We start from the raw sequence: 26,223 nt of genomic DNA on the forward strand, positions 1-26,223 counted from the left end.
GAGAATATAGCAGCAGCAAAACTGAAATGATCTCGCGAAGGTGCAACTCAATGTGACGGAATCCATCAAATCGGAAGAGCACAGCTGCGTTTTGACTAAGGTAGCTTCAATCTGCGGGAGTTGTAACCGTTGACGAAAAGAGTGAATATCATTGAAGCAGTGGGACGGACTTCTGCACCCGACAGCTCTGTCGGCAACCTAGGATCTTAGAGATCGGGCCATGAATAATACGATCCTTTTTTTCAATACTCAAATAAATTATAGGAGGATGGTCGTGATCACCGGCAGTCAGAAGTCATGCAGGTCAGACGAGGCCGTTAATAATAGTGAGCGAGTGCCCACAGAAGGAAGATACACGCTAATCGGGGCCGGCAACTCTGGCCAGCGGGTTTTTCAGTTTTCATTCAGAATGGCGGCGGTAGGCAGTGCTCTAATTCAAAAAGGCGCTGAATTTCACGCATAATCAGCCTGCAGTATTGCAGGCACTACTCCAGATCGCAGTATCAGTGCGAAATCGTGAACTATCGTGACAAACTGGTCATGTCGCGTAGATGAGCTCTTTCTAAACCGCCGAGTACAATGAAATTGAAAACTATACGGCAATGTAACAAAGTCCTTCCATGAAAACCTGCACGCGGCGAAGCTAGCTTTGAGAAACTTCGCACCAGCACATTAAAGGCTACTACAGTGCAGGCAGAGAGGGAAGGGTATAGTTCTGCTACGAGCGCATTTTTTTCATCAAAGGTTCGTAGTTTCTCTGTCCCTAGCTCCACGAAAAAGAAAATAATTTCTCGCTAAGTTAACGGTGCTCTTAAAGACAATATGAGAGTGGTTTTACCTGCGAAAGCTGCACATGACCTTTACAACTGTATTCGCTGCTAAGTAAATGAAACAGTATATTTTCTCCTCTTTTTCCACAAGCAAGCGCTGAGAAAGAGCCCGTGAAACTTCATTGCCCGTCTTGGCAAGCAAATTTTTGATGCTATGGTACTGAGGCACTCTAAGGGGCTATCGATCACTTCTAAGCATCACGAGTCTTGATCACTTCCTTATAAACAATGAGTAAATTTGCGCCAGCAGAAGGATCTGTCAAAGATATGCTAGTCACCTAGGATTGCAACATGTCTTTGTATGCCTCCTGATCTCTTTGCTTATCCTCAAGCCATACATTCCAACCCGCTGCGATATATATGTGTCTCAGAGCGCATCTCCTAAGCAGCCGTTCGTGGGTTGAGCCGCGTCACAGCCGTTGATGTCACTGAGCCAAGCCGTAAATGATTAAGTAAATAAATAAATAAAAATAAGGATCGCCGCGACTGGAATTCGAACCCGCAGCGCCGTGAACAGATCATCAGATCATCTACGTTGGCCACTGCACGAGAGCACTAAACTATATCCGCCTTTTTTATCTTAAATATGGTATTTATTACATAGAAACAGTGTTCTATGTACATGAACTTTGTACGAAGCATGAAAAATGCGATCGCGAATAAGCTCAATGCATAATACGACACACCTAAGCTAAGCACAAGAAAAGATGGAACACAGAGCACATCACTACTGCATCATAATACCACACACCTAAACAATGATCCATTACAAAAAAAAATGGCTGCGGTTCACCTACTGCAGAACATGGTTAGAGAGCGAAAGCTATGGCGTATCAGGCAACTACAAACGGCTTGGCGTCTGAAACGTTGAGTGCGTTGGGGACAGTGGATAGGCAGCGCCCCGCCCTGCCACCCTGGCAGGTGGTAGTCAATGGTTGATGGCGAGTGTTCGCTCACCCAATGAACACTGCGGCCTATTGCAGCAGTGCCGCGTGTCTGCCACAACGTTGTCAGCTCTAACGCATGCAGCCCACATCCCTCTCTCATCACCCCACGGACCTGTAAGCGCGATTCAGGCGTCCACTGACCCAGGGAGCCATTATGAGCACTTCGTTTTCTTAAATGGTTGCAGTGTAAAACCTTGACAACGCCAACACCAGCGAACACAGTGAACTCCGACAGACTATGGCTTCAGTGCCGCGATTCTGGCACAACGTTGCCAATGCCAAGCACGGTGACCGCGAACGCTGAAAGGTGTAGTGCATGCCGAAACTCGCGGAGCATGAGCATTATTCACTGAAAACATTTTTAAGCCTCAGCTTTACCCACCACTCGGGTCTATTGCAAATCGGGTACTGATTACGTGCGTTATTATCAATTTTTTTCGCGTCCATATCTCCTTTCATTGAGCGCCTACGTTTGAAAACTGAGACACCTTTGCATGTAGCGCCATCTGTCGAGGACAGCGCGATGTATGCACAACTTTTTGGCGCCTGCGCAGCCTTCGTTCGGCCACCTAGCTTGTTCTTCCATCGTGATGCCAACACATGCAGCTCACTGCCACGTAGCTTAAAGCACGACTGAGGTGTCCACTGCACTAAGAGGGCAGTTATGCGCCTTTCCGTTGTTTTCCAAGCACCCGCTCCATTGGTTTCGTATCTTAAAGCGCAACTAAGATGTCCACTGTCCCAGGGGGCCAGTTATGGGCCTTTCTTTGCTTTCTAAGCTCAAGGTCATCAAAAGGTGAAAACTAGACACTCGGCGATAGAAGCACTAGGTCCCGTAGTGAAGCTATCGCTTTCCCGAAGTGAAGCACTAGGAGCGGTTGCCACTCCGGTTCAAACTCGATCTGGACATACACTTAACAATCATTCTGCTGAAGTGGACTTCGGGAGGAGCAACAGATTCTCAATGTCGGTCCATCATATGCGTTTTTTAGAGGCTGTGCAGTCCAGTCAGAAAGACGATGTGTAAAGGTTCATCAACAAATGGCAGTGGAGTAAGGTATCGTACAGAATGCGGTGTCAAGTGGTCTTTGTTCAACGTCTGCTGCACGATATCTCAAAACAGTATGGCATCTTTGCAATCGATGAAACAATGCTCAGTCGTTTCTGGAACACCGCTAAGATGGCAATTTACAGTGGACACAAAAATGCCCTTTTTCTCTAATCATGTTTCAACGGCCAATGTCTCTCTGTGTATCTTATAGCGAAATGTCTTGGTACACGGCGAGAGGGGCATTTTATGTACTCTATTTAGTAAATCATGTCACAGTTGATCTAAACACACAGAGCTGTGCAGTTTACTGCAAAAAGACCGTACAACATGAACGGGTGGGCGAATTGGTCTGACATCGAATATGTCTGACATCGACATCCAAGACTTTTGAACCAACATCCTGTCATCTCTGAAATACTGTCTGCCAATCCATCACAACACAAAATAAAGAAAACATTGAAACTTATGTACCTTATGGAGGTATAGGTGAAATTTCAGTGCATCATATGTATCCTGCTTTTTTTGTCCAAATGTAAATATTATTTTAAATGTGTAAATGTAATTACGCTATTTCCTATTTCGTCTGATTTATTTTATTTCTCATGTAGGTAAGCTGGCATTTTCTTTGTTTCTATTTCAACCTATTGTATCTTTTTGTCTCTTGCAAATATGTTGTGCATACATGTTTTAAATGCGTTGTCTATAATTACACTGTTGCAATCTGTTTGTATGCACTTTTTACACGCGTCTTCAAACCCTGTAAATAGTTGCCTCCGCTGTCAAGGGTGGGATGGCCTCGTCAGGCGGGAAACCGCCTTTAGCCTACTCACCCAGGACAGAATTTTTTGTAAATTTTGTCCCAAATAAAAAACTTACTTACTACTTACTTACTATATCTATTGAAGCAGCGCAACGGCACAAGGCCAAGGGAAGAAGGAATCAGCGCTGTGTTTGCCCCTTTCTTTCCTTGGCCTTGTGCCGTTGCGCTGCTTCAATAGATAAAAAGACCGTGTGCCAACTCTTCAGCGCTATGCTGTGTTCATCATGGTCTCTCGATTTTTTGCAGGGTGACCGCGTGTAATCTGTTCCTCGCCACACAAATTTAATACGTACTCCAAATTATTCATTGCACAGAAATCTATACCCAGCATTTTCACAAATTCGCCACTTTTTTTTTATGGGATCTGTCTTTTGAATCACTGAGGCGTGATCACCCTTTCTGGCCGACATGCGCTTTCAGCCTTAGTTTCACCCACCTGTATGTCGAACAGATAGTTTCAAGTTTCATGCTTTTTCGTTACACTGCAGACCCGATAGTGCGTGCAATATTGCAAGTCATCTAGTTCACGCCTTACCAAACCTCAATGTGTTTTCTAATGTTTCTGTTCACCTTTGTTTGTGGGGCTACATGCATGAGGAGTATTTGGCGGTTCGTATCCTGTTTGTTCGTTTCTCCCCCGAATTATTTTTTTTTTTCAGTTTAGAGGAAACGATTGTACAAGAAGTTAATTTGTATGTTGTTCCCTCCGCCCATGTACTAGGCTATCGCCGCAGGCGTTCATGCCTCGTGTTGAACTGCAACAGACTCTCGCGCTTTGCAATGTACATCGTCGTCTTCTTCTATTGGTACAGCTATCAAACTAACATATATATTCTGGCACGCTGTGCATTCCACACCGTCCCCTTCAGCAACTAATACTACTATCGAACTAATCTCGTCGCCACACCAGCCGACGACCTAGCAAAGCAAAACAATGCGCCTACAGAGACGGAGCACTAGGCTAAGCCGCAGCCAATTACGCCTCGTGTTAAACTGCAACACAATATCGCGCTGTGTATTGCGCATCTTCGTCTTCATCAACTAATACTGATATCTAAATAATATACGCATCCTCACGCGCTGTACATAGATCATCGTCGTCCTCTTCAATTGATAGTACTATCAAACTAATATTGTCGCCAGACTTGCTGACGACGTAACAAAGCAAAACAATGAGCATACAGAGACTTACAGCACTAGGCTAAGACGATGATGATGAGGATTTCCTCAGGCTTAATGGCACATACCAACGGCGGGGAATTGGCCACGGTGCATAGCGGATACAAACGCAGTAGAGGCTAAGACGCAGCCAATGACGCCTCGTGTTAAACTGCAACATAATCTCGCGCTGTCCATTCCGCATCTTCTTCATCAACTAATACTAATATCGAAATAATATACGCATTCTCACGCGCTGTACGTAGAACATCATCGTCCTCTTCAATTGATACTACTATCGAACTAATACCGTCGCCAGACGTGCTGACGGCGCAACAAGCCATAACAATAAGCCTACAAAGCCAGAGACACCGACAGAGCTGCGCTCAAATTCCGCATTAGGGAGTACGGTAATCGTTCTTGGATTTTTTTACCCCTGCGAATATTCTTGCATCCCATAGAAATGGCTCAAGCTTGCTCTAGCTTATCAAACTTTGCGTTAATCCTGCCCATACTGGTTGAGCATTCTGTCTTCCGATTTATGCCCCATCATTTTTATTCTTTTTCGCATTCCAGGTCTTCTCTGCTTTTCCCCATGGTGTGGCCGTCTTCACTTCGAGTAACGACACTGTCTTCAAGTGCATGAGCGCCACACGAATGCATTTCAACCCCCAGGCCAAGACGGTCACCTACGCCTGGCACCTTAAGGCACACAGCGGCCATCCAAAGTAAGCAATGTATTTTGTTTTTGTTTCTGAAGCGAAGCTATATTAGCATTAGTAAGCAATATACCCATGCATTATGTCGTTGTATAAACAGCGTCAGCGGTAGGACCTTGATACGTTAGTACTAATAATTTAGCTCAATAATAGTATTTATTTCAAGTTAATAGAATACGATTCCATTGCCACCTGCCAACCGTGATAGAAATGGCCACGTGCCCTGTTTTCTTGTTTTTTTCCAAGTTTGGCTTGGTTTATTGGGGTTTAACATCCCAAAGCAACTCAGGCTATGAGGGACGCCGTAGTGAAGGGCACCGGAAATTTCGACCTCCTGGGGTTCTTTAACGTGCACTGACATCGCACAGCACTCGGGCCTCTAGAATTTCGCCTTCATCAAAATTCGGCCGCCGCGGCAGGGACCGTACCCACCTTTCGGGTCAGCAGCCCAGCGCCATAACCACTGAGCCACCGCGGCGGTTTTTTTTTTCCAAGTACTGTGCTCATCGTAAGTGCATCATGGAACGAGAAAATCGAAAAGCTTCCGCTCTGAAACCGTTTCTTTTTTATCTGTTGCTTTCAGCCTTCAGCTATGATCTCAACTCTCAAGCAGATACCTTTTTCTTCAGCAATCAGTAGAGCAGGCTGGCCGCTCCAGCCGATACGCTGGCGACACGCGCGCGCGATTTTAAGAGATTCGCAAATGCATATACTGTACAGCGAATAAAATGTTTCAGAGTCAGACAGTCAATGAAAAGGGATGTCAATGAAAAGGGGGTGGTTACAAAAGCGCCGCATTATGCGCAGTCCTGCAATAGAAGTGGTTTCGTTGTTCATTTGTGAACCTGCCAACGACCAGTATTTAACCAGGTAACTAGCAGTTCTAAAAGAGCAATCTTCTGCTGGGAAAAAAAACAGCGCTGAGACGAGGGACAAAGAACGAAGAGGACAACTGGACCGGCGCTCTCCCTCGTCTCAGCGCTATTTTTTTCCAACCAGTATGTACTAACTAGCTCAACTCTCCGTTTTATTAAAGGAATCTTCCGCCAGCACAGAAGGCCATAGCCAGCAACTTCAGACAAAATCACTTTTGAGCGGTAAAAATTTTACGAACGGATTTTTGTCATGTAACGTGTGATTTCACTATAAAAATCACTATATCCGCAGAACACCCAGCGGTAATCTTGATTTTTTTTATTATCGTTTTCGCTACCGTAATAACCATTCCCCATTGTTTTTTTAAGCGAGTGTTGATATTGGATTCGGTCGATTGAAACACTTTAAAGAAAGATTTTGCTACATATCAGAATAATGGACCATTACATTAATATTTCTGTAAAAGCACCTTACAACCTTCCAATTTCCAATATTTTTCCCGAAACTGCTGGACATGTGCCGACAGGAGGCAAATGAACAACCGTTGTTTCGTAGTTCGCAAATGCCCATCGGGAGGCGCACACAATAAGTTTGTGCGCGTTATTACCCTTTTTAAATATTTCTTCCCAACCATATGGCCAGCTCCTGCTTGCGTCCTTGATATCCTACATTTATGCCTGTGTAGAGATACGCGGAGGTATATGGACTGACATCATTCATCGCACGGATGGTTTGCATTTCTCTGCCATCGAATTATTGCGGCTGCGCGGGATTCGGTAACGTATGCAGGGTTCCCATAAACCACGCAGCCTTTAAAGACTTCGGCTCATTAAGGCTTGGTCTGGCATAAACACATTTAAGAGCGACCCCATGGCACGCTTCATGAACACAACGCGTAAACGCGGTTCTTCTGCGACTTGTGCGCTTTCCAACATGCCCGAGCCATTGATACAAGAATGTGTCAATGATGTCTCAAGAATGTTTTTCAGTTTCGCTGGTTTTCTTGCAAGGAAATGAAGTGGACGTGATTCTAATTGTGGGCTAACACTCAACCCTTTCGGCATTGTTGGCGTCATTTGACAACACAAATATTTCGCTCGCGTATCAACAATGGACGAAACTACTATTAATTTTTGATAGGATAGTTTTTGAGGGATCCCTCTTGCTATCGGCATCGCTGTTGACGCATTTCAATTGAGCTGTGTGGTCCAAAGAAGAAGCAGCAGCATGGTAGGCATCGAGAGAAGAAACCAAGATACAGCAAATTCTAGCTCTATATCGCCCTAACCATTACTACCCTCCCGCTCAGATTTTTCAATGTTTTGTGACATGTGTCATTTTTGTGACATGTGTGCTTTTGACACCGCCAGGGCTCAACGGTTGCCAGCTGTGGCCATAGAGTGATGATAGGAAGTTCTGCTCATCTTTTATGAGACCCGCATAAACTGGCGAACCTCTTGGACTGCCACATGAATATTCCTCGCGGCAGATAGGCGAAATCTGAAAATGAATTTTCGATTAACTGGAAAATAGAAATGTTCGCTGTCGTAGAAGGTGAATATTGGGATCGAACCTGGAAACGGCAATGCAAATATCGGCGAACATAAATCGGAGCCCGAAGTTGCGCATTTATTTCTTTTTTTTTTCTACCGCTCTCTCCCTCCTGTGAGCAAGAACGCGTATTCGGTGAGCGCAGAAACAGCTTCTGCTTTCTTCCCGGCCGAGTGATATCCACGCTGCATAAGCCTATGGATGAGAGGAAATTTCTTGTCCAGTCTACAGAGCAGCATATGGTCAAGATGGAGACACGACAGATTATCTTCCAGTTTCTTTACACTGAAAAGCCGGTTTGAAAACAGGCACAAGCCAGATGCATTGTGCCTCGCGCAAGCCTAGAACTTATATATGCTGGGCTCCACGCTGAGCGCTACTAACACGCTTCATGAAGCTAGACAGAAGAGGGCGTTACAGATTTGGGGAAAGTCTTCGTCTCGTCCGCAGTCGCCTGCCAGGAAGTCTTGCAAGTTTTGAACATGTGTGATGTCGATGTCACGTGCTCTTAGCTGGAACACATGCCTGTCTCCGGCAAGGATGAGGAGCAGTGATACAAAACGCAAGGTAAACAGGAGAAAGCGGCGGCTTTTGTGGCAACCCCATAATTCTATCCCTTGCAAAGGAAAAAAAAAGCTGCCTTCGAGTTTTCCACGCTGCAAAATGATAATTTTTGCGTTTACTTTGTTGTAATAGCGATGATCAAAGCATACCCTTTCGTATTTTACACCCATTGTGTCCTGATTGCCTCTTTGAGGGGAGCCGGAAAAATTGTCCCCAGAAAAAACGTCCCCGGAAAAAATGTCCCCGGAACATACATCCCCGGAAAAAACGTCCCGGTCTGCGAAGTAGGAAAAAATGTCCCCAAACCGGGGACATCAAACGTATCGTAATCCGGCGTAATTTGAGCATCCGGCCGCCTCGCAAGTGTATATGCATGCGACTCGCATGCATGTACGCCTCGCAAGATCGGATACAAGTTGTTTGCCGGCGGAAAGAGTCACTGACCCGTAAACACAACGGCGTGGTCAGAGCAACGCAAGTGTGGCAGTGGTTTATCGCTCAACGCTTGGAAGGTTTGCAACAAAACACATGATGAGAAGGGCATCTCGATACACAAATTAAATACAAGCTAAATTGTATTTCTTTTCACCCAGCAACTCATTTCCTTTTACTGTCCTCGCATTTCATTGATTTTATGTTACATCATCATTTGTAGATTTAGCTTCCATGTATTTTTGTCTTTGGTGTATTTCTTTGCTTCCAGCTGCATTTCTTCACCGTGATATCAAGGCTTGGACTTCGTTTCTTCTTGGCAAGCGGTAAAATTGCAAGCTACAATGCGTACAGATGTCGGCACGTAAGCGACTAAACAACGAACAGATACGGGGCGCCCATGATGAACAATGAAGGCGGTGAAAGGAAAGTGGTTCAGAGCAAGTGCGTCTCTGGATCGTTCAGCGCTTTTGCGAAGACAACTGCAGAAGTGCTTTGCCTTTGCATGACCTGGACTGCATGACCATGCCGCTGTCTGTGACTACAAAATACCTCATGCTTACATCTATTCTCAAATCCAAAGAACAGACTAATAAATATAGCAATTTTCTGTCAAGTGGTTTCCGGAAGAAATTTTTTTCTTCACCTGGGGACATTTTTTCCTTGACAGTGCTTCCTCAGGGGACATTTTTTCCAACGACCTTTTTTGCGGGGATGTATGTTCGGGGGACGTTTTTTCCGGGGACGTTTCTTCCTACAACCCTCTTTGAGACCATACCTGCAAATTCATGAATTCAATGGAAGGAACGCCGATCAAAAGGTTGTTGTTTAATACGAAGACGAAGACGTTTCGGCTTCCATACGGAAGCCTCGACCACAGGGCGGAAAGCCCAAAGCACATCGCTTAAGTACGCTGCAGTAATCGCCCCAAGCATCTTTCGTACGTTGGCGGGAGATAGCCTGCGTTGTGGATAAGGGTTTTTTCTGTTGTTTGGATTATTAGGGATATTCCTAATCCCTAATAATACAAACAGAAAAAACCCTTAACCACAACGCGCGCAATCTCCCGCCCACGTACGCAAGATGCTTGGGGCGATTACTGCAGCGTACTTAAGCGATGTGCTTTGGGCTTTCCGCCCAGTGATCAAGGCTTCCGTATGGAAGCCGAAACTTATTCGTCTTCGTATTAAACAACAACCTTTTGGTCGGCCTTCCTTCGATTGAATTCATGAATCTTCTACCCGACCAGACGAGTTTTCGTCGAACGTTAGATTTCATACCTGTAAATCAGTCAATACTTGCACCACGAGCTTTCAATTTTTACAATGTGGTTGTGGGGCCTTAGATATTGTAAAAACAAGTAGCAAAAAAAGCTGGGCCAAAAAATAAAATTCAGGGCTGAAAGGGAAGAATGTGTCAGAGATGTCTCAAGAATGTGTCATTGACCCAAGAATGTCGAAAGAGGTGCTTGAGTTTCGCGAAGTGCTAATTTCCTTGCAAGGAAATGCAGTGGCCGAGTTTAACATTGTGCGCTGACGCTTCAAGATGTATACGAAGCGTATTTTTTGGCATGCATTTTCCGCATTGTTGGACGAATATAGGTGGACGAATATAGGTGTTGGGCGAATATAGGTGGTCAAAATTCCCTGAGCTCTTCACTGCGGCGTCCCTTATAGCCCGAGTTGCTTTGGGACGGTAAACCCAATAAACCAGTAAACCAAGCCAGTGTGTCAAAATAAGCGTGTGCAAAAATCTATTACTGACACTGAGTATTCTTGTGACATTCGCAGATTCTTCGATTCTGTTACAATTTTTTTCGTTGCAGGAGAGACGTCGTTGTTGATTTGTCCTTTGGCGAGGTCCCTGGTCAAGCCGCATACTTCGTGAACCAAGGTAATTACTTCTTGCTTCCGCTACTGATGCATGTGCTTTAGCCTCTCTTCTATAGATGGAGAAAAGTCTGCTGGTTGTAGTACTGGTCGCGATTTTCTTTAAAAAAATAAAAATAAGAGCGAAATGAAAATGTTAGTTTCGGCCGCTGCAAATCCTAACATAGTAAACAGCAGAGCCGTGTCCGGCAGAAATTAAGACGCCAGAGAGGCGAGACACAGATCAGAAGCGTAGTGGGCACAAATTTAAGTAGAGAGAATGTCGAAAAGTGTATACAAAGCACATAACCGGAATCATTCCCACTAAAATAAAAAGATTCGGAGGGCGCTTAATTCTACTACGTGCGTGATGCGAAAACGTAACGCTGCTTAGCGCCTGAGCACGACGACTTTCCGGTCTGTTGAAGTCACTTCCGGCTTAGTCGACGTCACTTCCGATTTGATTCGCGTCATTGACGCTCCGATAACGCCACTGTCGTCATAGTTTACGTCACTTGCGGTCTATGTCATGAGTTATTACTGTTCATATGACTCATACACAATTGCCGCACACATACCATGCGTCACTTCCAGCTTGAAGACGGCACTTCCGGTCTGTGTCATGAGTAACGAGTCGTGGCAGTTCTTGTGACTCATGCACACATACACTGTTACTACACACAGCATCAAGGCAACCTCACATACCAAAAGACGACTATGTACTGCCTAGACTTCAGTGAGACATCCAGCGTCAACGCTAAATGGTCCGACGTCCACGTTTTGCTATTTCATAATAACTGCATTGTCTTAGTGCTTAACACGAACTATTCCGCGAAAAGTTTTCCCTACATTGGCAGCCCCGTTGCTCTTTGACTTTGTAAGCACGCTGATCATCCCTTAGCAGGCGCTTAGCAGGAAGTATCACCGTCAACGGTTTGAGTGTGGACAAGGGCATATAATCCGGGTGCTCTCTTTTTGCGCTTGCGGTGCTCCCGAACGTATGCTGCCTACCACGATGCCGTCAGGCTTCACGTTTCGCCTCCTGTACTTCTTGATTCCGCCGTTGCCGGCAATTCGTCTAACGCTCGTGTACACGCTGAACCTCGGCTGCTGAGAGAGGAGAATGTGAAAGGCCTCGTCTGCCAATGCCTTGAAGGAGCCTCATGCGACTCCCAACCTACGCTTCAGCCACAAAGAAGACCAAGCGGCCGTGTGCCCACGAGTTGCTCTAGACCCAGATGCCTGACCTTGCTGCAACAGCACTGCCAGCATCGACATACAGCCAGCAGCGGAAACACCAATAGCCTAACGTCGTGCAAGCTCCTCCCTTAGCCACGAGAAAAAAAAAACCAAGGTGCCAAAGGCACGTGAGAAACGCTGGAGAGAGAGAGAAAGAAAAAAACTTTACTTTAACGTTAAGCGTCAAGGAAGTCTTGGGCTACGGTAAGCAAAGCAAAGTGGTTCGTCAGCCAGTCCGAGGTTAGCCAAGAAACCCTAGTGCTGCGTTACATGTCCAACATTCACCACAAAGATTTTTGAAAATTCGGAAATTGTAAGACACTGTTATAGAAATATTGACGGTAATGATCCATTCTTCTCATATGAGGCAAAATCTAAGTGCTTCCATCGCTCCCAACGAGCAGTTAAGAGGTGCCCTTGAAAACCAATGGGGAAAGCTTTTGACGGTAGCAAATACGTTAATACAAAACCAAATACAAGACTGCCGTCAAGTAATCTGCGGATATTTTCAATGCTGTAATAAAACATTATACGAAAAAAGTGCGTTCGTAAGAGGCTTCCGGCTCAAAAATGTTTTTGTCCAGAATTGTTGGGCATGGCTAGGCTCCCTATGAAAGGTTTTCTCTTTAAAATAAAAGTCCTCCCTGAAATCGTGTTCTACAATGTTCTGTACAGTACTTGAGCCATAACTGTCATTACTGCGAGTTCCAGTTGCTTGTAGTCCCGCAGATTCCCTCCCACCTGAGAGCAGTGTTCTTGCTGCAGCCGCTGAACGAGTGGTTAGCCGATTGGCCGCCGTCGAGCAAGTCCATTACCAGTATCCTCTACACGAATCTTTTGGCTCCAATTTTAAGGCGGAAGCCTTCAATGCCTCATCGTTGTAAGCAGGAGTTGTCGACAGAAAGGTCACACTTTTCAATTGGTCGAAATGGTCGTGACGTCACAGTGCGCGAATTTCAAACAGGGCCAATTGTACTTTGGCTGCTAACCCTGCAACCAATTAAAGGGATCGTATAGTGATGCTCTAAGTAAGTGGCACTGAGTTTAGTTAATTGCTTAATTAACCAACTAGCCTAATTAAGCTTTCTAGTCAGAACAGATAAATAAATAAAACCGAGAAGAAATTTGGTCGAGTTCGGGAATCGAACCAGGGTCTCCGGAGTGCGAGACGAGCACGGTAACCACTCCGCCATGCCAGGTTTTTTTTTCTTTATTGCCTGGCTTTTGCAAAGAAAATTGGACAAAACAAACAATCAACAAAACACAATAAACGCTATGTACATACGACTCGTGGTCAGCCAGCATGAATCTGGCTTCGTCTAATTAAAATTGAGGCAATGTACAGAGCGGCTCTAGTTTTGAGAGCCACTCCGGAGGGTCCGCAGCGGCCTTCTGAATGGCCAGAAACATGTCCATATTTTCGCGAAAGTAAATCCTGGCAGGTCTTGCGTCTCGGTCACAATGGTAGCCTGCCATTCTGGAGCGCCATATACAGTGGAGGCCTGTCAGCATTATTAAGTCGAAAGGCACCTCATCCTCATTTTCAATAGATAAGTACCGAATGCCGTACGAGTCTAGCGGAAATTCTTTCTTTAAGGTTCGCTGCAACACATCCCAAAAATAAACCCCTTCCCAACAGTGTAAAAAAACATGGTCTATTGTTTCCGGCGTCCTGCAAATCAAACAGTGAGATCCCCAGGGTAAAAAGAATTCCTTTCCCTCTAAAAATTTTTTAGCCGGTAAGGTTCCGGTGTGCAGCTTAAAAAAGAAGGTTTTTGTTCCTGGCGGCACCTGCATTTTTTTCACTCTCTTTAAAACATCTTTGCCTGGGCCTCCACTGTACAAGGCCCTGTACAAGGGCACGGGGAAAACTACATCGCACAAAGCACGGTACAGTTTCTTTCGTTTCACAGTGGACAGAAAGTCATTCGAAAACCGCGCGGAAAGAAACCTTACACTGGCAACGATTTCCCGGTAAAAACCGCTAACCCTACTGTAAACCTCAGCAGTTCCGACTACGTACTCCGGCAGCAGGCGCCGCAGCCTAACTTGGCATACGGTGCGCAAAAACGGGTCTCTTCCTGTACCCGTACCTGTCTGAACAGGTTGGTCCGGCTGCAGCGCTCCCAGTCAGACGACCAGATGAAGACGGCGAAAATTCTGTGCAGCTTTTGAATGCTTAACCGTGAACAGTGCAACACCTGCATGACGTACCAGAGCCTGCTGATGAAGAACAGGTTGCAAACAGTGGCTCTGGCAAAAATTGACAAGGTCGTCCCTTTCCACTTATCCGCTCTCTCCCGTATCTCTTTGACCTGCCCTGTCCAATACTGTTCGCTGTCACGGTACGCATCGAGCGGAACGCCCAAGTACTTATCTGGTGTCGTCGTCCAAGGCACACTGGCGACAGCAAAACAGCAATCTGCAACATCGAAAAGAGCAGGGTCTCGCCAGAAACGGCTCGTATTCTGTCCGCAGCCAAAATTGATCGCAAGATCTCCTTAATTTGGGTCCCAGCACACACATCCGTCCCCAGTAACGAGGCGGCCCACTTGTTAGCCCGAGATCTCTACTTCCGGGTAACTGTAGAGCCGCCCGACCCCCAGGGGATGGACGAACGTTTGCAAACGTACGCGGAAATCGCCGTGCACTACAGGTTAGGCAGGCGTCTAATGCCACCACCAGATCCAAACTTAACCAATACAGAGGCCATCGCCTGGCGACGATTACAGGCCGGAAATTTCGTTAACCCTGTCTGGTTATTTCAAACCACGTTAGACGATAAAAAAGGCGGCTGAAGCTGCGAAGAGACAATGTATCTTCGCCAGTCTTTAGTCGCGGAGGTCCCGTCCCCCGTCCCCTAGACCTGCGTGCCAGGGACGGGGAGTAGGGGGCCTCCTACATCGGTGGAAATAAAAGTTGTTATCAATCAATCAATCACACTGGCGAACCGTTCAGGCGTAGACGCCCACCCGCCATGCCACAACCCGAGGCACTTCGACCAATTAACCCCGCTTCACGTAGCTTGGCTGAAATCGCGTACACATTTAACTGCCTTGCTTATGCCTCCCTCGTCCACGGCAAACACTGCAATGTCGCCAGCGTACGCTAAGAGCTTAACTTCGGCTGCTTGCACACTGAATCCGTTTATACTCCTGTTTTTCAGTATCTTCAAAGAAAGGGCCTCCACATAAATAAAAAATAAAAGGGGGCTGAGGGGACAGCCCTGGCGCACCGAACGCTGCACGCTAATGGGGGCCCCCAGACTCTTGTTAACAATCAATCTCGTCGTGCTGTTCCGGTACGCCAGGGCCACACCCTCGCGAATAACAGAACCAACATTAACATGGCCCAATACTGCAAACAAAATTTCGTGGGCGACGCAGTCAAATGCCTTTTCTAAATCGTTCTGGAGAATTGCCACCTGGCCACTAGTGTCATCACAGCATTCGAAGACACTGCGCGCAACGTGAATATTTGTAAAAATAGACCGCCCTTTAATCCCGCAGGTCTGATGCGGACCAACTATGTAATGAATCACGGTCTGCAACCTTCGCACCAGAACCTTCACGTAAATTTTGTACTCGACGTTCGTGAGTGCTATCGGTCGGTATGCTGTTACCAATCGTAATCTGTCTATGTCGTCCGTTTTGGGAATCAGCACAGTATGGGACGAACCATAGGATGGAGGCAGTGCTCTTATTTTAAAGGCTTCATTAAAGATAACCTTCAAGACCGGGGAAATTACAAGTTTAAATTCTAGTAGAATGCCGCGCTGAACCCGTCGGGTCCAGGCGACTTACCTGGGTTGAAACTGTCTATTGCTTGCGCAACTTCCCCTTGAGTTATCTCCTGCTCTAATATTTCTTTAGTTTCGTCGTCCAGACGCGGCATCTCGGCTAGAAACGCTTCCTTGAAAGTGATAGCATCTACCGGATGCGATGCGAAGAGCGCCTGGTAATGCTAGAAAAAAGCTGCTTTGATGTGGTCGATGTCCGTTTTTAAAACACCTCCCCATTCTATTTCGTTAATGTGATTTCTTTCGGCAGGGGCCTTTTCTAAACCAAGCGCTCGTTTCGATGGCGCTTCCCCTACAGCCATGTCTCCTGCCCTTGCCCTCACCAATGCTCCCCGATAACGTTCTTCTTCGATAAGCACTAGCTTCTGTTTGGTTTTTCTTATGTCTTCTATCCATTTACCAGGCGCTCGGCATTCCTGTTTTATCATCTTCTGAAGCAGTGCCTTTAGCTCCATTTTCTGTTTTTTTTCCTCATGACGTATACAGGTGGCTCTTTCTATGGCTTTTAATTTTAAAGTTTCTTTAGTGAGCTCCCACTGCTGCCAAATCCTCATGTTGCTACTTGGTTCTATTTTTGCCATTTCTTCCCTTAAAGCTCGGTTATAAAATTCGTCCTGAAGTAGCTTGTCGTTTGACTTCCACATTTCCCACGAAAAACCATTCCCCTTCTTAACGATTCCTATGCAGCATTGAACCAAACAGTGGTCAGAAAAAGAAAGCGGCAGTACTACATAACTATTGCATTTAGGTACAGTATCCGCGGATGCATAAATGCGGTCTAGCCGTGCGTGACTTGAGCCCTCCAATCGTGTGTACTTTACAGCACGCGCTCCTTCAAGACACTCGGCCACATCCTCGAGGTTGCAGTTAACAATCATTCGTAACAACACTTGAGTGCTCTTATCTCGGAAACTTCGGACGCTTGACCTGTCGCGCGCACTAAGGACACAGTTGTAATCGCCCATAACAATGAGCTGTCTGTCCGTGCGAAGCCGTTCTTCGACACTTTCAAAAAACGCGGCTCGGCCATCAACCGCATTAGGTGCGTACAGGCAAACAATGCGCCAGTCAGTGTTGCACAGCGAAAAATCTAGCGACACGTATCGACCCGACAAGCACGAATGATGACCGTGCACCACTAGCCCCGGCAACTTCTTAACAACCAGAATACAACCAGCCGATGTGCCCACCGCATGGCTAACAACAGCAAAATATCTAGACGTGAAACGTCGCACCATGCTCCCGGTCTCTTCCTCCCCGTCGACTTTAGTCTCCTGCACTGCCAGTATATCAATATCTTGCTCCGTTATAAGTCGGTACAGCTGGCTTTGTTTTCTTTTACCTGCCAGGCCTCTGACGTTTAGGGTGGCGACTTTAAACGGAGTCGCAGAAGCCATTTTAACTTAGGAAGAAGAGACCGAAAGCATGGTGCTTACCTCCCGCACCTAGCATGTCGCTAGACAATGCCGTTACCGCCGGTGTCATCCGGCGCGAGCACGTGCTCCTGTTCAGGAGGCGCCTTGTCGCCGCCCCACTTCTCAGCCGGAACCTTTGGCCGCGGCCGCAGACTGGCCCGTCGTGCTTGCGGCGTCTTTGCAGGCGGTTCCTCGACGCTGGGCTCTGCTGCCTTTTCCCCGTCGGCCTTGGTCTCGGCGTGCGGACGCTTAGCAAGGGTAGTCACGCCGGTGTTCATGCGGGCGTGGGCCTTCTCGTCGTGGTTATCGCTGGCCGCCTTTGTTTCCGCGTTCACGTGCGCTGGCGAGCTTGCTCCAAGTTCGGGCGTCTCCACAGGCGTCGAAGATGGGTCTGTAGTTGGCGACCCGCTCTCCGCCATGCCAGGTCGATGGTTTGGAATGAACAAAGGCGCGTCTAGTGAATACGGTGTCTTCGTTCACTGCCATCTTCCCCCTTCCCTTAAGGCGAGGTTCAGGTATCCACCATGATATGCGAGACCGATACATTTCCTTTCCTCAAAAACCAATTAACCGACAAGCAAGATGTAGAGCCGAACGGGCGATGGCGTTCTGTGGACTCCCTGGCAGCGTTGCAAGACGCTGTCGCTTTCCACTCTTAGAGGCGAAGCTTAACATCGTAACCACACATCAGTGACACTAGCAGCAACACCGCGTTTAAGGCTTTCGCCTCTCCGCACTTTAGGTCAACAAAGCGCCCCCGTGAATTTTTGCTTTTAGTGAAGACTAGTAGCAGTAATCTGTAAAGCAAAAGCTTTTTAATAACTTCGCCGACAAAATATTGCCACCTAGTATTGCTAGGTGGCGCATAGCAGGCGACGATGGAGCAGGGCTCGCGCTGTCAGGAATCGGTTGCCATTGCTGCCTCAGCTTGCCTGGTCTTGTCTGATCCTTCCTGCCTGGTATTAAAGCACCGATCATCAACAAGTACGTTACTGTCGGGTGGAGTGTGCTGGGTACCCGTTAGCCAATGCGAGAAACCCCTCCAGGCAGCCGTCGCGCAAGCCCTGTACCGCTAGACACCGCGGTACATCGCTTCAATCGGAGGATCCAGGGACTGCTTCCGGAGCTTGGACCATAAGAGATAGACGCCACGACGACTGCCGCTCCTCCTCCTCTGAAAATTGCCGCGGTCACGCCAACCTATTACACCTTGCAGACTCCGCGGGTTCCCAAGACGTTCCGCGGGGAATTTTTTGAGGATGTAGAGGGCTGGCTCCTTCACTTTGAGTGCGTAGCTACGTTAAACCAGTGGGATGACGCAGCCAAACTCCGCAATGTTTCCTTTAGACTCGAGGACGGTGCTCGCACGTAGTTTGAAACCCGAGAAGACGTTTTCACCTCGTGGAGAGAGTTCCGTCGTCGGGTGCTGGAGGCCTACTGTAGTGTAGATCGTCCCAGACGAGATGAGCGTGCACTACAATCCCGCACCCAGCTGCCGCTGCCGAACGAAAGCTTTCAGATGTACGTCGGGGGCATGACGCGCCTCTTAAGGAGAGCTGATCCGGCCATGTCCCGAGAAAAGAAAGTCCGGCAATTGATGCGTGGCGTCAAAGAACTGCTGTTCGCCGGCCTCGTGCGCAGCTCACCATCGACCGTCGCTGCATTCCTTGCCGACGCCACGACGATGAAAAAGGTCCTTCAACAACGTTCTGCGACTTACAACCGGCCCGTGCATGCTGCTGCAGTCAGCGAATCGTTTGCTACCGCCGGGAGCCACCCTGACAATTTGTGCGAACTGATTCGCACCATAGTGCGTGAAGAGGTCCTCAAATTCTTCAGCTATTCGCAGTCTGTGCTTGGATCGATTTCCGCTCTTGTTCGCGAGGAGGTGCAACAGGCGTTCAGCGGTCCTACCGTCTAAACACGACGTTTACCGGGAGACTACAACCACCCCACCTATGCCGAAGTTGCGAGGCGCCCGGCTGCCGCTTCGCCACCACCGTCTCAAGTAAGCCCTCTGTACCGCTGTCATCAGTGTCACCAGAGCAGTATTTCGACAATAGCCGAGCAGCCTTGTGGAAGCCCGTTGCCTGGCGCACACCTGACAATCAACCACTCTGCTTTCACTGCAGAGAACTAGGCCATCTCTACCGCCATTGCTCTTATCGACGCCTTGGTCTGCAGGGCTTTCGAACCGATTCTCTCAGACCCCGGTTTGGCCACCGGCAGCTGCCATTGAAGACTTCCTTGCGGAACAGCGAATTTCATCCGGTGCGCCGCATCAGTCGCGCTCATCTTCCCCGAGGCGCTCTTCCCTGAACCCCCACAGCTCCTCGCGAGCGGCACAGCGTCGCTCGCCCAACCCACGCCGGGAAAACTTAGACCAGTGACCTTCGGGGGCGAGGGCGCTGGAAGTCGCTACGCTGAAGACCTCCCGTCGCCGCCGCTACGTTCCGATCGCGAACAGATGGCACCGTCATTCGACTTAGACAGCCCCGTTTCTTTGGACATACCTGTTCTTCTCGACGGTCACAGAGTCAGTGCGTTAGTGGACATCGTTACCGACTATTCAATTATGAGTGATAAATTGGCAACTCTTCTGAAAAAAGTGATTACGTGTTGTTCTGTATTTGCACGGCTCGCGTTCAGATTCACGGATCTACGTTCGTCGTCAGTTGTGTCGTTCTGTGGAATTGCTCCCGCGATCTCATTATCGGCATTGACATTCTGCGAGAGTATGGTGCTGTCATCGACCTCCGCCATAGAATGATCACCTTTTCGACCAGTAAAGCGACCCACCTCGCCAACACTTACAATCGCAGTGCCACCCTGCGCGTTTCTACAGGCTGTCATGTTGCCGCCACGGAGCACTGTTTTGGTTGAGGTCACCTGCAACGACTTGCATGACGTAGAAGCAGGCACCGAGGCTAACCGTTCACTCCTGCTTACTCAAGGCATCTGGGCCGCTCGCATTCTACTGACGCTTCGTGGTGGCCGGTCTGCGGTCCTGGTAACTAATTTTTCTAATGAGTACCGGCACCTTTTTGCAGGAACTGCTATCACTTCTGCCGAACCTGTTATCATATTCCTGTTTGTTTTGCGTCCCCGACTGACGGCACTAACGAACCCTTCCTTGAAAACGTCGACCTAAACTATTACCTGTCTCGGGAGCAACGCCTGGCTTCGGAGCAACTGCTGCTGGAATACAAGCCTTGCTTCGCTTCCTCCTCGAAGGTTCGTCAAACACCCATCACGCAGCATTGCATCATCACCTATGACGGAGCTCACCCTACACGACAGCAGCCTTATCGTGTTTCTGCTAAAGAACGGGCAGTTATCCAAACTCAGGTTCAGGAAATGCTTGAAGATGGCGTTGTTCCACCTTCCCGAAGCCGTGGGCATCGCTTGTAGTCCTTGTTATGAAGAAGGACGGCACTCTTCGGTTTTGTGTCCACTATCGTAAACTGAACAGTGTGACAAAAAAGGACATCTACCCGTTGCCGCGCATTTATGACTCGCTGGATAAATTACGGCGCGCTAAGTTACTCTCACCCATTGACTTTGTGGGTTCCTACGTGGACACAGGCCACCACCCACCGCGGGTTCGAGCTTCGCGCGAGCCAAGGGCCCCGATCAGCCGTCACCACACACCACTGGGACACCGATGCGGCGCACTCAACCTCCGCTGGGAGGAGAGCGATTCGCCGCAAAGAAATAGGCCTCCAAGTTCACAAAGGAGACGTTTATTCACATCGTCCTCCAGCTGATACACACACACTCAATAGTCACCCCGTCCCGGGGGCGCGCGAGGAGCAAGGCTCCGCTGCGCGCACGAAGCGACTCGAGCAATATGCGCCGCTAGCACGCCGCTGCAGGAGAATGTCCCCGCGGCAGTGCTGTGATCTCTCTCTCGTGTCGACCGTTGGGCCGGTTGCGAGAGAGAGTGGGCATTCAACGCAAGGTACGCCTGTCAGAGGTCGCTGGACCCCGCTGGACAGGCTCGAGCCGCTGCAGGTCAGAGGACACGTGCGGGCGAGCTCGAGTAAGCACTGGTCCGAACGGCAAAGGCCGGCACGGACAAACAGTAACGTACGCACCTTACGCTGTCTCGGAGGGATCTCCCTCTCTCTGGGCCCCGCTCGGATGGTCGCGGGATGCGCGGCCGCCAAAACGGGTCCTGGATTCCCGCCAAAAGGCGCCAATGGCAAAGGCCCTTGGGGAGCCGGGGCGGAGCTGTGGCTAAATGACAGTGATTAGTCACCCAGCCGCCTCTCCACCGCCTGAGGCGGGAGCAAGGGAAAGAGGAGAAACGACGCGGTAGGCCGGCACAGCCGCGCAAAGGCGACGGCGGAAAGCCAGATTCCCACATCCCCCTCTCCTTAAATGCCCTCCTACCCATCGGCAAAGCACGCGGCCAAAATAAAGAAATCAATACACAAAAAAAATAAGCTACACTTCAGTTCCAAAATAAAGAAATGAATACACAAAAAAAAACTAGCTACACTTCAGTTCCAGCCAGAACAACGTAAGAAAACAAAGGAAAACAAGGCAACAAACAAACACTGCCATACGCTTCAGTAAATCAAAACAGCTTGCAGATAATATACACGGTACACAAGAAGATGTGAATACAACTGTACAACTATGTTACAGGTGGATGTCAGCCTCAAAGTTCGATGGCGCGGCCCAGTGGGCCTGTCGGCGACTCACCGCTCGCAGACTTCAAGTTGAACAGGTTGGGAGGGCCGACGACTGATGGCGGTCTTCTTTCCGTTGATGTAGGGTGCGTTGATGACGACGGGGCCGCGGCAGAGCACTGACCTCGCGCCCTTGGACACGACATTACGTTCGGGCACAAGACAGTTAGTGCACCCTCTTCACGCCGGCTGAAACGGGCGAGGACGTTCGGCGGCGTCCAGATGTGTAACCTTGTCCACAGCGAGGGGTCCTTCTCATCCTCGCGCTCACGCAGAAGGACACAACGGCACAACTCACAGGCGTCGCCTTGGCTCATGGTTACGCGCGCACACAGTCACAGCCACAAACACGCATACACCGGCACGTGCGCGGACGCTGGTCGGCGACAACGACCCCCCCCATCAGAAGCGTCCAGAGGCGCCGCGGCGAGGGTCAAAGGGTGCACTTTCCGCCCCCCATCGTCCCAAACGCCCCGCCAACTTCCCCTCCATACGGGCCGCACAAAACTCGCACCGCGACACACGGCTCCTTAACGAGCCAACCACCCACAGTCGGGCCGGAAATGAGAAAAGGCGCGCTGTACAAACGACACCTAATCCAATCTATTCCTTCTAGAAGATAAGAGCAAGCACGAGCGGGCTGAAGTTTGCCTATGTACATCTCGGTACGTAAGAACGAAAACAGACGTACAAGCAGGAAACGAAAGTGGCTAGAAACTGACTAAAACAAAACAAATGAATAAACTGATAAACACACAAGGCTGGAACTGAGCATGCTGCAAAAACAACAAAAAAAATAACACACCGTGCTTCACCTGGGTAGGGCCTGACGAGAAAGCTCGCCAGCTAGCTGAGGCTGCGTGCCTTCGGTTGCGGAAAAGTCCGCCGTCCGGCATCAATCACACCGGTGACGGTCGCCTCAGATTGTACCGGTGCTCCGTACGCTTGCGTTCCGCAGCACCAGTTGTGCCTTTGCGCTTGCATTTGATACCAATGGGTACCGGCGCAAGCTCGTCAGACCGTGACGCGTAGGCCTTCAGGTCTATGAACCCCTGCTTGCTCCTGGGGAAAGGCCCCATCAAATCGCAGGTGGCCATCTGCCACGGACGCACACTGTCAATCGGTTTCATCATTCCAGGCGGCTTGCCGCCCCGTGACTTCACCGCTTGACAGACATGGCAGGAACGGCAATAGCGAAAAATGTCACGCTTCATGCCGGGCCACGTCACCGAATGACTCAGTTTCGCGAAAACTTTGGAGCCACTCAGATGACCGGCCAGTGGTTCGTCATGAGAGAATCGCAAAAGTGCGCCTCTCAGACTTTTGGGGATAACCACCTAGAACGGGTCGATGGACTCGTCATCGATGGCTATGTACTTCAGCACGAGCCCGTCATGGTCCAGCAAATATGACTCCCCGGGGTTCGCCGCGACACACGCTGGCTTCTGCCCCCCTGCGCCCGCTACAATACAAGTAGCGTCACGGCGCTCCGTCTCCCTGAGACCGTCTGTTACGCTCGACTCCTTCCGCTAAAGCGCCGAAGCATCGGAGCGGCTCCTTGGTGCTGTATGTGTTAAAGACGGGGAAGCGCCAGGCAACAAAGAATCTCCAGACATCTGGAAACTGTCAATAGACAGGACTTCGGAAAGGCGTCGGCGTGGCGGCCCCGGCGCCCCGAAAGCAGGGAGCGGCGTCAACAAGGGGACCCCCTGGTGGTTTATGGGGGGGACATCCGCTGCACGGGAACGGTCTTCGGCTCAGCTCCCATTAGCGGTGCCAAACCAAAACGAAACGCAACGGCTTGGTGTGTCGGCGGCTGTCTGTGTTGTTTGTGGCCAGCGCGGGTGCTGGCGTGCTCGCGCTTCGGTAACGGCTTCCGGTCTTCCTGGAACCTTTCGGCGCAAGTGCGACGCCGGCTCTCCGTCCCCGCGGCTCGCTGTGAAGTGCAGGTGTCAGACTCGTGTTTCAGCTGACGAATGGCTCGAACTTAACGGCTTGTCATCGTTGCTGCGAGGGATCGGCCGGACAGCATCTTCGAAGAAGTGGCGAGGGTGAACTGGGGGACGTCCTCGTGGGCGGAACACTACGAGTGGACACGTGACCCAGTTCACAGTGATTGGACACATTTTTGATTAACCAAATTCCCCAACTAGGGACCTGGGGACAGGACACCCTATTTAAGCCGCTGTTCGGCATGGAAAGGGGGCTTTTTCTTCAACCTTGTAACCTTGTCTACCTACTTTCCTTCTTGTCTCACCTTTAATCATGTATTAAACCTTTATATTTTACCTGTTACCTTGTCTGGGAAGTTCGTTCTATGTGCCGGCAGAGAGAGGGAAATTATGGTTATGGTAGGGAACACAACTGGCGCAGTCGACAGGACCTGCTTAGGCTGAGCGGAAGAACTTCACCGGGGACAAGCGACAACGACGACGAGAGTGGCGGAGGGAGCGACCGAGCTACCAAGGAGACCCACCAGACCTCCAGGCTCATCTGACCCAGCCGGGGCACTGACAGCGACGCTTCGGTAGCTAGGCGAGTACCCGTTTGGTTTCTTGTGTTTGCGTGTAATGTCAAAGCCTTGGGTTTTGAGGAGTGACATCGCTAAAGAAACAGTAATGGAGAACCCGGGTGTAGATGGGGAAGGGGGAGAGGTGCCGGCACTAACAAGCGAAATGGTAGAAGGCCGTAGTAACGCCTCGCCACAGACGGCGTCGGAGCAGCAAGAAAGGCTGCTGGAGTTACAATTGAAAATTGCTGAAAGGGTCCTAGAAACAGTACGTTTGCAATCGCAAAGTGGAGTCGCGTCCGTCGAGGGGAGCAGCTGCTCAGGTGCGGATACGCGGTCGGAGGAGGACCGGAAACTAAAATTTGCTAGCCTGTTGAAAGGGGTACTCGCGACAATGCCTACTCAAGAAGCACTAGTGCCGGGTTGGTTCGAAGACATCGAGGCAACATTGGAATCCTACGATGTACCAACAGAGTGGTGGGCCGGACTTATGTTGCCGCGACTCAGTGAGAGGGCGCGGGGACTCCTTACACGTCTGTCTTCAGATGAAAGGCGAGAGTACGCCATTCTAAAAAGCAAAATTTTGCAGGGACTCAGATTATCAGCTGCGGAGTACAAACGCCTTTTCCAATCATCCAGCAGGAGACCGGAGGAGTCGTGGGAGCAATTCGCGGTCAGATTAGAGAATTATTGGGAGTACTATGTCGAAAGCAGTGAAGCAAACTCGTTAGAGAAAATTAAACAGCTCGTAGTCTCAGACCGTCTGAAGGATTGTCTCAGCGCAGACGCAAGAGCACACATTGTGCTAAATCAAAGCCAAAAGCGAGGATTCCTTAAGCCCGAAGATGTTGCTACGATAGCACAGGCATTCGAGGAGAGTGTCAGGTGCAGAGTAACAGCGGGAAGGACATCAAGTGCGAACGAAAAGCAGAGAGCTGAAGGGACACCGACAGCGCGGCCTTCAGAAAACACTAGCCCCCATTCGCGGCGCAGGAAACAATGTTTTAATTGCCACAGCTACGGGCACGTAGCAAAGGAATGCCCGCAGGGCGCATTATCGGCGAGGGAGGCGACAAAGAAAAATCGTAGCGAGAACAGAGAGGTCGTTGCTCGAGTAGCCGCGCCACTTGAGGCGGGGGACGCGCCAGTGCGAGTAACAGAAGTCGGCGGGGCCAGCACGGTTACGCTAAAGAGTGCAGGTCAAACTTTCGACGCGCGAATAGACTCTGGGGCGGACTTGACCGTCATTCGCAAATCACTATGCCCAAGGTACGACAGCGCAGGGTCGACTATCAAACTGACAGGCGCGTTTGGGGAGCAAGTAGTTGCCGAGCTGGCATACGTGCCGATGTCGACTACGGAGGGCGCTCCAGGTGTCTCATTTTACCGTGCGGAGAAGGGCATATTGTGTGCGATCACCGACAAGTTGGCAAGGGGCATAGACGCGCTGATAACCCCTAATGATTACGAGCAGCTCTTGGAGGACAGAGTGGCAGCACCACCTATCGGCGAGCCTGAGGGCGAAGATGAGAACTTAGACCCAGGGCAGGAATCGTGCGAGAACGAGAGCGAGGAAGTAGTGCGCGCAGGCGAGGTGACCGTCGAGAGCACCTCGCAAGAGGCAGCGCAAACGACGCGGCAGACATTCCGCGAAGCGCAACGGATGGACGAAACGCTGAGAGAAGCATGGACACAGGCGAAGGAAGGCACGCACGGCATGCTCGTGCGCGACGAGTTGCTTTATCACC

At 49.4% G+C, this 26,223-nt stretch overlaps 1 protein-coding gene across 1 annotated transcript in view; it reads left to right on the plus strand.

The window, feature by feature from the left end:
- Positions 1 to 26,223, plus strand: part of LOC149334158 (uncharacterized) — a 36,047-nt gene that overhangs the window by 1,116 nt on the left and 8,708 nt on the right. The window contains exons 2-3 of the mRNA XM_089555038.1: positions 5,383 to 5,534; positions 10,774 to 10,841. Of these exons, the coding sequence (XP_089411164.1) occupies positions 5,383 to 5,534; positions 10,774 to 10,841 (220 nt within the window). The remainder of the gene's footprint in view (positions 1 to 5,382; positions 5,535 to 10,773; positions 10,842 to 26,223) is intronic.

Source organism: Amblyomma mixtum, chromosome 8 (genome assembly GCF_055824585.1).
Source record: "Amblyomma mixtum isolate Tamu chromosome 8, ASM5582458v1, whole genome shotgun sequence".
Taxonomy (NCBI): domain Eukaryota; kingdom Metazoa; phylum Arthropoda; class Arachnida; order Ixodida; family Ixodidae; genus Amblyomma; species Amblyomma mixtum.